This window comes from Apus apus, chromosome 11 (genome assembly GCF_020740795.1).
Source record: "Apus apus isolate bApuApu2 chromosome 11, bApuApu2.pri.cur, whole genome shotgun sequence".
NCBI lineage: Eukaryota > Metazoa > Chordata > Aves > Apodiformes > Apodidae > Apus > Apus apus.
Window position 1 is genome coordinate 5,023,798 of NC_067292.1, and position 15,435 is coordinate 5,039,232.

The following is a 15,435-nucleotide window of genomic DNA, read 5'->3' on the forward strand; positions in this document are numbered from 1 at the left end:
TTTGCCATCTTATTCTTCAGGTGACTCTCACGCTCTATGGGGTGGAAGGAGAGAGTGAGCCACACCATCTAATTGATCCTGATACACCAGTCTTCGAGCGTGGAGGAGTGGATGTTTTCCTCCTCTGCACCTTCTTCCCTCTTGGAGAACTGCAGAGTATTAGATTGTGGCATGACAACTCAGGGGACAGCCCATCCTGGTAAGTGGAGATCTGAAGATCCTGGGAAAGTCTGCAAACACTTTTTATCATTAGGAGTTTTCCTTTTCTAGCACTCGAAAATTATCCTTTCTACGGTTCTAAAAAGGAAGGAAGTGCTAATTTCTCCTTTTTGCAGATGAATAGATCAAACCACATTCTAAACTGCAGGACCAGGAGCTCTTCCCATATCCTGTGTCCAGTACAGGATGGGATGTGTTCTGTGACTTATAGTTTAACTCAACCTAAGAAGCTGAATGCTAGAGTTTGTCCTCCATAGTCTTGTTGAGTCCTGAATTTCATACCACTCAGTTATATGTGAATGTGCTCTGTATGTTTTTCCTACAGGTATGTGAATCGAGTAGTGGTCCATGATCTGGCTTGGGACCAGAAATGGTACTTCCTCTGTAACTCTTGGCTAGCTGTTGATATTGGAGAATGTGTCCTAGATAAAGTGTTTCCAGTAGCTACAGAACAGGACATGAAGCAGTTCAGGTACCTTCTGTTTTATGGACTTTTTAGTCTTGGTAGTAATTAATCTATAAAAGCAAGAGTGCAAAAAAAGATCAAACCTATAGACAAAAATGAAAACAAGGGAGATCTTTCCATAGCCCTCAAAAGGCTCTGAACAAGAAAAAGAGGGACCATGGTTGTGTACGTTTCATCACTACCCTAACAGTAATACACTGGAAATATTGGTGTTACAGGATAGACTGACAAGATCTACAGAAACCCAAGCATCTTACCTTCTTTTATGTATAATTTCCCAAACAATTTATATAGAAAATGCTCATGATTAGCTCTCCCTCCACGGCGTGGCCAGGAGGAAAGGACATAAGTAGCTATGACCATCCCATGCAACCCAAGCCCTGACATTTGGTAATCTCTCATAGCCCTTATTTCTTCTGACAGTAAACTAGAAGCATGAACAGGTCAGAACCCTGAACTGCAGCTTTATTGTTCCCCTCTCTGTTCTAAGTGTCCACGTGATTTCCCTCTCCTCCTTCCCAGCAATCTGTTTTTCATGAAGACCTCCAAGGGTTTCCAGGACGGGCACATCTGGTACTCAGTTTTCAGCCGCTCTCCACGAAGCTCCTTCACACGAGCCCAGCGTGTGTCATGTTGCTTCTCACTGCTTCTCTGCACCATGCTGACCAGCATCATGTTCTGGGGAGTGCCAAAGGATCCAGCTGAGCAGAAAATGGATTTGGGTAACAATCCTCACCATTGCTTGAGTAGGGAAATAGCATAATCTAGAAGCAGGACAGTTGCACAAGTGGGCTTTTTCACAAGAGAGAGATCTGTTGGTTCCTGGGGTTATTTAATCTCCTCCCCTCTGTTTGATCTTCACAGGTAAGATTGAGTTCACATGGCAGGAAGTGATGATTGGCTTTGAGAGCTCTCTCCTCATGTTCCCCATCAACCTGCTCATTGTGCAGATCTTCAGGAACATACGACCCCGCCCAGCCAAGCAGGGAGGGGAGAAGAAGCCGGGAAAGAATGGTCAAGTGTCCCCGAGCCTCCTTTCCACCCCACAGGTCACCCAGGCTGTCTCACTAACTCCAGAGGCTGTGACAAAGGCAAGTCCCTGTGGCTGCTCCCCAGGGAGCCCTGCACTGCCCTCTGCTGCACACACTGCCCGACACCCCCAGTTTAACAGCAGAAATTTTCCCTCCCAGATGCCCTTCAGCTCCCCCGAAGCAAAAAGCCAATGACACACTGGTGCAAAGCGCTCGCTTACCCCCGACTTCACCAAGATCTGCCTACGTACATCCCAGCCCTAGCACAATTATTATGTGTGACCAAAATGACTGTGTTCAGGGGTGAAAAGCAAACATAAAGCAAGACAGTGAAGATAAAAGGTATCATGGACCCTGTCTTTCTCAGCTTAGGTCCTCCAGCAGATAAGCTGTGTTTTTGAATCCAGAGAGCTGTTTTGCTGAACTCACTGAGATCTGCCTGTCACATCCAGCACTGTAGGGTGTGCTAGCCTCATCCATTCTGGAGATTTTAGCAATTGGTGACGCTTCCAGCTAGTGGTGCCTTCAGATCACATCAGCTTAAGTCACTGCAACCAGAATCACTGCTATGTTGCTGTTGTGTTTTCTAGGACATCAGAAAAGTTGCCAGCTCACTCTTTAAGGCCCTGAAGACTCCATCTCTCATTTCAGTATCAGATCTTGGAAAATCAACTAACATCAACACACTTTTGGCACTGGTTGAGGACATCATCTGCCAGCAGAACAGAGCTGGGCAAGAGTTTTACGATGAGAGCAAGAAGAAGGATGACCCTATAATTGTCACATTAGGTGCTATGGACATAAAAGGTAAACACCACTATGCCTACTGAAGCCTTTGTAGTCAAAATTATAGTAATGCTGGATGTGATAACCCAAACTCTTCTTGCACGCTGATTCAAAGGCAATTACAGAATCACAGAATAGTTGAGGTTGGAAGGGATCTCTGGAGATTGTCTAGTCCATCACCCTGCTCAGAGCAGGGTCAGCTGGAGAAGCTTGCCCAGGATCACATCCAGTCAGATGTTGAATATCTCCAAGGATGGAGACTCCACAAATTCTCAGAGCAACCTGTTCCAGTGTCCAACTGCCCTCACAATACACAAGTTTTTACTTATGTTCAGACAGAACTTCTCATATTTTAATTTGTACATGTTGTCTCTTGTCCTTTCACTGTGCACTACTGAGCACCCAACTGAATAAACACTGCAAAATTTCTATTTCTTATGCTGTAGAACTAAATGTTAGCTATCAGCTTGGCTTGAGAGCAAGATCAGTATCTAATAGCATAAAGACTCACAAATATCAGTTGTTCCACAGTCTTTTTGCCCCATTTTTTTCTTCTTGGCCTTGTGCTATTGTTCCTTTCAGTCTGACTCCTAATTAGGCATTCATTTATTTGCAGTTAAACAATAACATATGAGTAAACAATCCTATTGATTTCATTATGACTTACATTTGGCTTTTCCAAGGAGTGTACCAAGCTACTAACTGCACAAGTAAACTATGAACACATTAGCACGTGATCTTATCTGAAATGTCTATTAAGGTTTTAGGACCTCTGATGTATTAAGTTGCCTTCTGGCAACAATTCCAGCCCATTCCAGTAGAAAAGCACTAAAGCTCTAGTACTAAAGCTGCTTTTACACATCCCTTCCAATGTTACTCTTCAATTTGACACATTCATAAGTTTGAGCTCCAGTTCTGCTCACCATTGTACTAAACAGTATTTTAACCTATGGATAGCTATGCTAATTTTCTTTGTAAAAATTGAAATTATTCTTTACCTACAGAAAAAACAAGAAGCCCAGCTCCAGATAAGGTAACGTGTGAGCGACTGAAATACAGTGATTACAACCGCTGCCTGTACATGCAACTCCAGCACATTGAGGTGGAGCTGGAATTACTGGGGCCCCATAAATTTCAGATGCCTCAGAGTTACACACAAGCCATTCGCCAGGTTCAGCACATGAAGAACCTCCTGGAGAACCAGACCTGCTCATCAGCATCCATCAGTGAGAGGTAATCTATTCCTCATCTCATCCTCAGTAGAAGTAAATTCAGGTCATGAATTGAAAACGGTTTGGGATGATGGAGCCCAAATAATTACTGCTTAATATGTGCTAGATTATTTTTATAGCTGTAGAAACATGTCTTACTATTATCCTATTGTAGAAGCAACAAAGAAATGTCAATGCATGCAAACTGCACACAAAAGCAATATTGACAAATCACTCTGTCATTTTTGCCTCCAAAGCTGAATGTTACAATTCAATGCCACAGGATAATAACAGGCTGAGATAATCACTGAGCTCCAAAGTCTCAGATGTCTCTTACAATGTATTGATAAAGAAAAATTGTTAAGCAGACAAAAATATTTCCGTGAAATACAATAATTAAGCTGGAAGTATTGAAAATGACACCACCAATTATCTCTCTGGCATCTCTGGAGATAGATAACAGCGGGATAAAGCAATTAAATGCACCCATAGTTTTATATGTCAGTAATTCTATTGGAGGTTCAGTTATGCACGAACTGAGGAGTAAGTAAGTCCATCACATTTGTTTTGATTTTAGCTGATCTCTTCATACTTCCTCAGATTTTTGCTATCCATATATCCTATATAACTGTATTAGTTAAAATAACTTACAATGTTTTGACTGAGAATTTCAATCATAAGAAGTTGCCTAGCCCTGCTGAAACCAATGACTGTGATTCTGAATTCTCTTCCATTCTGGACTGACTGTTTTTCTCTTTTGGTTTACTCTCAAGGTGGTCCCTTACCCCGAGCTTCTCCGGTGATGGCAAGAAAAGTTCGTCTTCCAAGGGGCTGCCCTGGTGGTTTGTGTTCATTGCTTGGTTACTTGTTGCAGCCACCAGTGCTGTATCTGGGTTCTTTACCATGCTCTATGGGCTGCATTATGGCCAGGAGAACTCCATCAAGTGGTTGATCTCCATGGCCATCTCCTTCTTGGAAAGTATTTTCATCACACAACCCTTAAAGGTGAGATACTCAGAAATACACCTAATCCTGGTTTGAGCCAATATGAACTCATTCTTCTGTCACTCCAGTGTAATGTGTTCTAAACAACGACAAGATTTAACATGTAAAATGAGAAATCTTTGTCCTTAAAACAGGAAGTAGCAGGTGGTTTACAGATTCCTGTTGACATCAGTGCCTGGATCCAAAGGGATCCAAGTCAAAGCCTGAGCTTCTTTATATGAAATGTGTATATGGTGAGTTTACAGCTAACTCTTCCTAGGTGCTGGGATTTGCTGCTTTTTTTGCTCTGGTTCTGAAGAAGGTGGAACATGAGGATGAAGAAAACACAGCTATTGATGGGCCTTTATGTGCACCAGGTAACTGTAAAGTGAGAAATTACTAAAGAAAGTTAAGTGTTCTCCAAGGTTTTGCAGTGCTTCATATATAAATGCGTGACTCTGTATGACTGGGAATTTCACCAGTTATCTTCATATACCTGAACCTTATCTTACAGGGTTATCAGGAATCATTAAATCCACTGGTGCTGTGACTATGTGCCCATTAGCATTCCCAAGATCAAAGTGAAACAAACATAAATAAATGATTTTGGAGAAATATAAGGACCAGTGTATGTTTAAGTTGGATAAATCTTGTAAATCACTTAATGAAAGAGCCCGCACAAACAAAAAAAGATAAAACAGTAGTTCTGGATCAAAAGAATAATACTTCTTTATCTTTTTCTATATGTTTTTACTTCTGCAAAAATATAGACATGCACAATCTCCCCTAGCCCTATTGTAAGGGGGTCTCCCTTACAGATATTCAATGCATGTCTCCCCCCTTGCCCCTGTTACTGGAGAATCTACCTGCTACCAGAATACTGATATTTGAGCCCTTCCTTCCCTCCTGCTTTGGCTTGCCTATGACAGGAAAAAGTATCCTCCTATACTGAGTCATACTAGATCAAGAATTGTACAGATGGATAGCTGATCATTCTTCAGTTAATCAACATTCAAGAAACATCTGAGAATAATAAAATGTGGGAAACTGACTGAAGCCATTACAATAAAAATTCATTAGTATGCAGTAAGCATGCTTAAATATTTTAGCTCTCACATCAGACCTTAAAATAATCAGATATACAAAGAGGCTTGTTTTAGCTCTGTGCAGACATCTTAGAATTCCTGGAACGGCTTGCAAACAAAACCTGCAACTACTCCACAACCTGATGAAAATAAACATGTGACCCAGTTCAAAATGTACTTCTCATCTAGATTGAAAGATCTTCATGTGACAAGCATTTTAAAAAGTCAAGTTTTGTCTCAAAGAAATTTCTCACCTCCTTAAAGTCTTTTGATATGAAAGTCCTCAGTATACACAGTTTTCCACAACCACAATTATCTGTGTTACTCCCATAAACCAAACAGTGGCTTCTGCAATCACAATCATGCCTAAAAAAACCTGACTGCACCAGACAGGAGACCTCGGGCATGGCAAAGAATCCTGGTCAACAGCTTCCTCCCTGATCAGTCTTGGGCTCTGAATGCACCATCTTCTGAGATGCTCAGCCTAGAGAGAGACACCTGGACTACACCTGGGCCTAAATCTAACACACTGTGTTTGTGAGCTCCTTTCCTCCCCAGTGTTGCCTTACCATACTGATTGCTGATATCACAACCCCTGTCTTCCTAAGGGAAAGCATTAAATAGAAATGTTTCATTATTGTGCCCAAAGAAACGAAAAGCAGGACATAGATGATCTGTTGGCTAATTCCAGGATTTACTGCTCTCACCCACAGGTGATACAAATCCTTTCTTTGGAGCCCGAAGGGACAGTAGAAGCAATATTTACCAGCCACCTCCTGCAGCTGATGTGGAGAAAATGAAAATCAGCTGCATGAAGGAGCAGAAAGCATTCGCCCTCATCAGAGAAATCCTGGGTATTGTCCATATGTAGATCATCTTGTTTTATTCAGTAGTATTCTTCAGTATTTTTACATCACTGAAGCTATTGTTCTCTTCAGTGAAAAAGTTTTGGTATATCTTTAGCTGTCTGCCAGCCATTAAGAGTGTAGAGACAGGCTGTTCAGGGGCAGTTGGAGCTGACAAGAGGAGGGAATGTTACTGGAGATAAGAGTGTGGCTAGAGGCTTGATTTTATGGTAAAGAAACACATTAGAGACACATGAGAGGGGAAAGAAAAGTTAGAAAGGGTAAAAGGAGGGTGTCAACAATTAAATTAAGTTGAAATCAAAAGAGCAGATGGAGGCCATTTTTGGAGGCCATCTTTCTAAAAGCAGATAGTATCTATAGATAATGAGTAATACTTTGGGTTTATGTTCTCCAAAAATAATGGAAAAAATCACCTCAACTTCACTTGGAATGAAGTTAGACTACTCATTTTGTTTAGAGTAGTTGTTGCTATTGATGTTCAGCCAGCCTTCCCCCTTACTTTCTCGACCACTTCTTGTATTCCAAACATGATACACTCCCACTGCAGCACATGGCAGAGGCCTGTGTAAGTGAATTCATGAGCACTGGTCACTCAGGGTCTAGGACAACATCTCCTTAATCTAATAGGTGATGACAGGAGTAATCATTCATGAAATCTATTTTTAACAGCAGTGTTAATTCTGAGCTCACAAGGGCTGTCTCTTCTTGTTTTTTCCAGCCTATCTGGGGTTTTTATGGATGCTGTTACTGGTTGCCTATGGGCAGAGAGATCCCAACTCCTACTACTTAAATAAACACATTGAGAGCAGCTTTACAGATGGATTCCATGATATCTACAGTTACCAGGATTTTTTCACATGGGCAAACACCACGTTAGTCAAAAATCTGTATGGATCATATAAAGGTACAGAGTCACATTGTTTCACTTCAGCTTGCCAGATTCTGAAACCTGTCTTTTATACATCTCTCTTAACTTGCACAAGCAGATTTGACTGGAGACTGAGAGTGCATAAAACTGGTGTGGATTCTTATAATATGGATACTAGTGGATAAAAATCCCCACAGCCTGACACCAGGTTTAATGTGCCCTGATATCTTCCTTATCCTTAATATAAACTGAAAGTTCTGCACTATAATTTTACATTTTTCACATTTTACATTACTTATTCCAGATACATCCCTCAATTTTATTCCAGTTTCTTTCCATAATTCAAAAAAAAGAATGGCACATAGGTGGCACTATAAAGCTTTTCTTCAGGAGAGCTCTATTTGCATCATGACTTAGGTCAATGTGAAGGGTAATTATGCAATATCACCATGTTTCTATCTAGCAATACCCAGTAGTAAATATGACCCCTTTTCCATCTCACATTTCAGAGTAAATATGAAAATCCATTAGCAGAGTTGTTCATTGGACATGATGGGCACTGCCCAACTGTGGCCAAGTGAACACTGCATACAGCTAATCTGCTGTGTGACTTGAAGAAAGTTATGGATGGATGTTAGCTAAGAACTCAGTTCAGATCAACAAGAAACACTGATTTTCGTTACTGTTTTGCTTACAGTTTTGTTTAGAAAAAACCTATAACAAAATATTAACGCATCAGTCAATCATAAATGAGATTAAGAAATACAATTAGTAGTTCTGTCATTGCCAGTGCTGCTCTTCTCCATATCCCATTTAGGATTCATTACAGATGGCAACTCCAAGCTGGTGGGTAGTGCTCGAATTCGCCAGGTAAGAGTGAAAGGAGACACCTGCCCTATTCCTCCCGAACTCCAGCATGTGATTCAGGAATGCCATGCTCCATATTCCCTACACACAGAAGATACATCAGATTATGGGGAACACTGGAATACTTCAGTCTTCAATAACTCCTCTGACCTGAGCTCAGCATGGCAGTATCAGAGTCAGTTCAAACTGAGAGGACAGCCCAGCTGGGGCAAACTTGCCACCTACAGGGGAGGGGGATACGTGATTCACCTGGGGACTGATCCTAAGAATGCCTCCAGGTACCATTTGTATCCTTGTAAATCATTAGTGCATCTGCTGTAGTGTCCATGATGGTTTTTCTTCTACCTTATTAAAGATTAATTTCAGATTGCACACTGAGTTTTCCTGTTGTGCATCATGCTGGAATATTGCAGATATTACTGCTATGCCATCATTATAGTTATGTTCCTATCATCTTGCTCCATGCTAGGTAACAACCAGGATCCCAAGTTAGAACCTTTTTACCTAACTTACATTCATGGATTCCAGATTTACCTAGCTGCAGAAATACATAATGCTGAAAAACTAGTAAAACTGTCCTACCAATGTATTAATACAGATTGGATCTAGCCTGGCCTCCTGTTCTCCAGGTAATACTATCTATCTCCCATATGAGTTAGATCACTGGCTGTACATTTTTTTTGGCAGAATTCTCCAGTACCTTTTCAACAACGTCTGGCTAGACACCTTCACAAGAGCAGTGTTTGTTGAATTTACAGTCTACAATGCCAATGTGAACCTGTTCTGCATCATAAGCCTGATGTTTGAAACCAATGCTTTAGGTGAGAACTTTTAAGTCACACATTTCAGAAGACAGCAAGCAATGCTCCTGCAGAGTGCAGATTTACATGCTGTCAGTGGTTACCTAGCTCCTGATTCAGTAAACAGAAGTGTTTTAATAAATCTAATCAATTTAGAAATCACTTAGGAAAAATGTATCATCACAGTAATACAGACCACAGTGGAATATCTTATGTTTGCTTATGCTGTAATCATCTGCTGATGAAGGAAACATGGTACTGAAACTTAATCTCCAGAATTCACACAACAGGAACAAGAAAAATGATGTTTCCTAATAGTTACAGCTAATCAATATAATATTTGTACAAATAACAAAGTCTGGTTTTTTGGTTTTGTTTTGTTACTGAAGACTTCTAATCTAGATAGCTCTGTAATAATAGAGTAGATAATCTGGATACAGCAAAGAAAATTGTGAAACTAGATTCTGGATTGAAGGCCATAGAAAAACATTTAATCTGAGCAATCGCCTCCCTCAGGTCTGTCCCAGAACTGGAAAATGCCCAAACTACACCACAAAGCTGAGCTCATTTTCTTTTTAGAATGAGATTCAGACTTGCATCTCCAGGTCCTTCTGTGACATTTCTGCATTTATAGTCCAATCCAAGCCCCACCCACTGGGATTAGTATTGTATTCTCATACAACAGAGCACTAGCCCTCTAAAAGCCACTGACTGCCTGAAATTCCTATTTCAGGAAAATTTCAAAGAACACTTACAAAGCTATTCACATAATCAAGTCTAAATCTCAGTTTGGTAGTTGGATTCATTCTCACATTGATGTGAACGTGGGTATGAAAATCTTACTCGTTAATGAGGTGCTTGAATGAAAACAGAAAGATATCATTAATAGAGCACTGAGGTGAATATTGTTCCTTTTTTAGGGGCCTTCTTCACAAGCGCAGAGCTGCAAAGTGTCCGGCTTTACCCGTACACCGACAGTCTCCACATCTTTGTGGTTGCAGCAGAAATAATTTACTTCCTTTTTATTGTGTACTACATGATAGTACAGGTGAGGCCCAATGGAAAGCTAATCTGACAGCATCATCTTGTGTCTGGTTCTGATTTCACTTAAAAAAAAAAAAAATATTAGGACTGCACTTGACTTCAGTAGTGCTGCACCAATGGAAGATGGAGTCAGATATTGTACTTGTATTAAGTGGCCATCTCTGTATTTATTTGGCTGGAATGCTTCTTTTGAGAAATACCATAAGAAATTTGTGCAAGATGCAGTTTTATCAATGTGCAGTAGTCTGCTTTATTGTGGAGGGGACAGACCTAATCTTTAGAGGTGTATTGTATGATAGGGAGTCAAGAGACTGAAACAGTAAAACTTCTGTTTCCCCAGGGAAAACTGATGAAGACTCTGAGATGGAGATACTTCCACAGCAAGTGGAATCTCCTGGAGATAGCCATTATATTGATTAGCTGGAGTGCCCTCTCAGTGTTTGTGAAGCGGACAATCCTTGGGACACGAGACATCAGCTACTACCAGGAACACAAAGAGGAGTAAGTACTAATGCTAGTTAGTACATCCTTTGTTGGTGCTACTTATGCAGAAATAAATCTGTTTTTCCTCTTCCCAGACAGCAGCTTTTCTCTGCTAGCTAACACTACTCTATATGGCTATATTCATGAAGCATGTAAGTACTTCAGGGCTTACTGTGTGTCAGCAATGGGGTTTTCCTCTGATATCGCTCTCTAAAGTCCAGCAGTCGAGCACCAAGATCCCCAGCTGAGCTAGATAATGTATTAACAAGTGTTTTTTTCAGCTGACCTTAAGACTGGACTCACCTCAGTCACAGACCATGGTTGTGATCTCCAGTCTTTTCCTTCATTCTTTACAGTACCTTCTCACACATCTTGCTGGAAATGAGTTAATCCTGCACAGCACCAGTAACCCCAGTCCCCTTCAGTTATTTACACGTGCAGAGAAAAAAACAACTTCCTTTCCTTTTCCAGCTTCCTTTCTGACCCTTTCTAAGGGTCAGAATGTGACAAAAAGTTTGCATTAGCTGCCTGTAAACTGTGCCTTGCTAAAAATGAGCAGCTTTTGGGCTACAGCCTAGACCCTCTCTCAGCTCTAGCTAATGCTGCTAAAAACACTCCGCCATGTACGACTGAGCTTTTTGTGTGCACACAGCAGGAAGTACAGATGGGAACACTCAAGCAAGAACTCAAGCTAGCTGTGCACTGAAAACAAGGACAGAGTGACTGGCTTTTCCAGCACACTCATTTTATGCACTTCAAAAGCTTCTGTGCGCACAGTCTATTACTTTTATATACATATATATATATATATATATATGCATTATTTATTTATTTATTTCCCCTAACAGCTGTGTAAGCTTTAATGAAACAGCAAGAGCTGATGCAGTTCTTGGGTACCTGATTGCATTCCTAGTGCTTCTCTCCACGGTCAAACTGTGGCACCTCCTGAGGCTCAACCCTAAACTAAACATGATCACTTCAACTCTGAGGAGAGCGTGGGGTGATATCTCTGGATTCATCACTGTTATTACAATCATGTTCCTGGCCTATTCCATTGCTGTGAGTACCACTCTGGTTTCTGTTGTCTGCAGTCTGCACCCAGGTACTGTCAGGTTAGATGAATTATTTCCAAATGCTGAAAGCAACAAAGCTTTGAAATGTAAGACTGAATAAAGCTGCCTATCTGAATCTTAGGTTGGCCGTTTGTAGTCCAATTCTTCAGGGTAAGTGAAAGAAAAGTTAAAATATCCACTTGCCTGTTTGTTGCAAACTGCAATTTAGTACAAAAATCAAAGACTCATACAAAATAAAATGGTTATCTGTGTGTAACAGGTGTGACAAAAACCAAAATAATTTTCTGGATAAGTTTAAACTGGGGAGAGTGTAGCAAGTGCAGTTTTGTTTGGCTAGTCTTAAAGTGGGAATTTATTATTTTTCTGCCTATTCTAGGAATACTTATGCAAATACAATTGTATCTTCATTCTAGTAAGATTAAATAACTATTGGACTGCAACTATTTATGTATATTTACTGTTTTACTGAAGTGTTTTGCAAAAATCTTCTGGCAGAGTAATGTGGTAAATTCAGCACATGTCAACTGCAAAGTCACTGAAAAAGAGAAAACCACCTGAGCCAAAACCAGACATTCCTGGCACTCTACCAACTGAGTAGCCTTAGGCACCAGTGTGGCTACAAATGTAGCAGTTAAAATTAGTGATTAAGTAAGTCCCATGACCCAGCCTGTTCAGACATCATGCTGTGAAAGAAAGAGGCAGAGGGATGAAGAAAAAGGTGAGGCTGCAGCAGCCCCCATTTAAAGCAGACACAGTAGGGCCACAAGATATAAATGAAGAAAAGAACACACTGGTTACTGAGGACAAACAAGGAGGTTGCCTATTTGGAAGGATCTGTGCATTGAAAGCCAAGTGTTTGTGACTATGATTAATACGGGCAACTATGCATGGATAAATCTGTTCCTTGGAGATGAGCTTAACTACTTTTATGATTTTGTGATGTATTTGCCAGTTTTTTACATATCTAGTGGCAAGCTCAGCAGATCTAAGACCTTCTCATACCCATGAAAAAAGCTCCTACAGTTAACCAAATTCAGAAAGTATGAATCCCATTCATAGCTCCAGGTTAACCTTATTCTGTGACCTTGTCTGGTGTTTTCCCTGTTTGTAAACAAAAAACCCTGTTTCTCAAAAAAGGCCCCTGATCATGTCACAAAATATGCTTTTTCTCCTCTGCAGACAAACCTAATCTTTGGCTGGAAGCTCTACTCTTACAAAACTCTCTCTGATTCAGCAGAGACCATGGTCAGCCTTCAGCTGGGAATCTTCAACTATGAGGAGGTACCACCTCTGTCTGATTTTGAGAAGTTTATCACTATATAATTAGCATCTCAGTTATCAAATACACTTTGACCCAGCAAATAGGAAGACTTTCAATTAGTGTGAGACGTTAATCTAATTTGGCAAGCTCCACAGCTTCCTAAAGCAGATAGATGTCTTTTTTCCTCAAGAAAAAGACAGCAAGAGAAATATAGTTCACATTCCATTTTGACCATCAGTAGACTCTAATGAACCTTTCATTGAGAAAGGAGCTCACATTTTAACTAGATATATTATTTATTGATTACAGAAAATTTGAGCCATGTCCTTAGAAAAGTACAGAAAGAAATGTGAGTGATGCCCTGCATTTGTTCTGAACAGCCCCTAATCAGCTTCCCAAGAAAGGCAAGGCCTCCCACAAGAGGACTTTACATTATATTTGGTTTTATTATTCTTGACTTCTTCATTAAGTTCCAATATTATAATATCCTTTGGACAGCTTTCTGTGGATTAAGCTAGCTCTCTAACACCTCTGACTGGGAAGTCCTCCTTGGTAGATGTTTTTAGACCATGGAACCAACAGGGTATGGGTAGCTTTGAAGATCAGTAATTGAGCACAATTTTTTTCACATCTACATCCCACTCATGTTCCTGCTTTATAGCTTACATAAAAATTAGGGGTTCGGATTTTTACCATAAACCCTTAGTTTATGTGTGTCCATGACAGTGTGACCAGGCTTCTCTGTAAAGCATACAATAAAGTAAAATGAAAGCACACATAGACTTCATCTGTACTTGGAAAGCTGAGGCAAGATGGAGCTTCAGCCATCCTGTGGATAAACAGATCTCCAGGCTTGCCAACTTTCTTGTGAAACTTTCATGCCCTTACAATCAAATGCAAACACTTAAAAAACCCCAAAGATTGCCCAAATTCATACAGCACATATATTAAAAAGTCTATAATCTTTATACTATATCATATCAACATAGGAAAGTGACTAAAAGAGAAAATTTATACATATATGTATAATAAATATAGCATAATTTATTAGCCACAAGGGTTTTCAAAGAGAAAAACTACTTATTGTGTTTTAACTGCTTGTATGTATGCATTTATTGTTTGGATTTTTTTGCAATCAAAACATGATGTCTTACCTTGTGAATATTACAGGTCTTAGACTACAATCCAATTTTAGGCTCCTTCTTAATTGGATCCTGCATAATTTTCATGACATTTGTGGTACTGAATCTCTTCATTTCTGTGATTCTGGTTGCCTTTAGCGAGGAGCAGAAGCACTACCAGGTGTGTTCATTTAAGCTCTCCTGATGTTTTTAACATTTATTGTGAAAGTGCTTACTCATTACTTAAGTATTCTACCCCCAGATGAAAAACTCAGTCCAACTCTTAGAAGTCAACATTTGCTCATAAAACACACTTCAGATTTTCCAGATTTACGCTGTCTATTCCAGTTCAGATGAGTTCCTGTCTGGATTTAGTACAAGATCTGATTTTTAGCCTTCTGTTTACATACTAAATCCAGCAGAAGTTTTAGACTTGAGCCCAGCTCTTACTGAAATCACTGCCAAAACTGCTACTGAAGTGCACGAGGACTTTACAGCTCCTTCTAAACACCTTACTGAGTGTCTGACTCATTCAAGCTACTGATAGTATAGTGTGACATCCAGTTTAGTACTCCAGTAACGTCCAAAATTCCTCTGTGTTTTAAATAAAGTCAAGGGAGATGAGAACAAAGGACATGGTCAATAAGTACCAAGATATATTTAGTTTTTCTCGGTTACTCCATCTAGACGTGTGGGGGGTGTATGCCCCTAGCTGTATGGCTGGCAAGTGAACTTCCAGTGCCTGTAGCAAGATTTCCACGGGCTTTGACAGAGCCAGAGCTCTTCCTGACCTCAAGTGGAGATTTCCAGACTTTTTTTTTCTGGCTTCAGCAGAGATTGTATCCGTTTCTGCTCTGTGCATCTGCATAACTTGTTCCTTGTTATTTCAGACTTCAGAAGAAGAAGAGATTGTTGATCTAATGCTAATGAAACTTTTCAGTTTCTTGGGGATTAAATGCAAGAAGGAAGAGAAGCCAGTCAGTAACGATCAGCTGGGATAACGTTGTGAAGAACTGCATTATAACCACAACGAGGAACCGCTTTGTGGGTGAAAGCTTTGCTTGTTAACGACCTGCTGCAGCGGCTAGGCTGAGGTTATCGCGGCTTCTGACCGAAATGCTGCCGCGTTCCGCCCGCACCTGGCGCTGCCCGATGGCGTTATAGAGTATCTGCCAAAATATAAATAAATAAATAACGCTAAACCCGCGGTACGGTGTCTCGCGTGTACCTCCTGCAGGCTTAGCAGCTGCATGTAATAAACACTGAGCGT

At 40.4% G+C, this 15,435-nt stretch overlaps 2 protein-coding genes across 2 annotated transcripts in view; one reads left to right on the forward strand and one right to left on the reverse strand.

Moving 5' to 3' along the window:
• The window catches only part of BCO1 (beta-carotene oxygenase 1), a 61,976-nt gene extending 47,706 nt beyond the window's left edge, over positions 1-14,270 (reverse strand). Inside the window, exon 1 of the mRNA XM_051629124.1 lies at positions 14,199-14,270. The gene's annotated coding sequence lies outside the window, so the exon portion shown is untranslated. The remainder of the gene's footprint in view (positions 1-14,198) is intronic.
• The window catches only part of PKD1L2 (polycystin 1 like 2), a 38,759-nt gene extending 23,593 nt beyond the window's left edge, over positions 1-15,166 (forward strand). Inside the window, exons 26-43 of the mRNA XM_051629781.1 lie at positions 21-199; positions 545-691; positions 1,208-1,407; positions 1,550-1,776; positions 2,307-2,523; positions 3,507-3,735; positions 4,487-4,718; positions 4,978-5,074; positions 6,496-6,636; positions 7,367-7,552; positions 8,334-8,661; positions 9,071-9,204; positions 10,104-10,231; positions 10,568-10,728; positions 11,559-11,769; positions 12,963-13,064; positions 14,215-14,346; positions 15,056-15,166. Of these exons, the coding sequence (XP_051485741.1) occupies positions 21-199; positions 545-691; positions 1,208-1,407; positions 1,550-1,776; positions 2,307-2,523; positions 3,507-3,735; positions 4,487-4,718; positions 4,978-5,074; positions 6,496-6,636; positions 7,367-7,552; positions 8,334-8,661; positions 9,071-9,204; positions 10,104-10,231; positions 10,568-10,728; positions 11,559-11,769; positions 12,963-13,064; positions 14,215-14,346; positions 15,056-15,166 (3,162 nt within the window). The remainder of the gene's footprint in view (positions 1-20; positions 200-544; positions 692-1,207; positions 1,408-1,549; positions 1,777-2,306; positions 2,524-3,506; positions 3,736-4,486; positions 4,719-4,977; positions 5,075-6,495; positions 6,637-7,366; positions 7,553-8,333; positions 8,662-9,070; positions 9,205-10,103; positions 10,232-10,567; positions 10,729-11,558; positions 11,770-12,962; positions 13,065-14,214; positions 14,347-15,055) is intronic.
• The last annotated feature ends 269 nt before the right edge of the window (positions 15,167-15,435 follow it).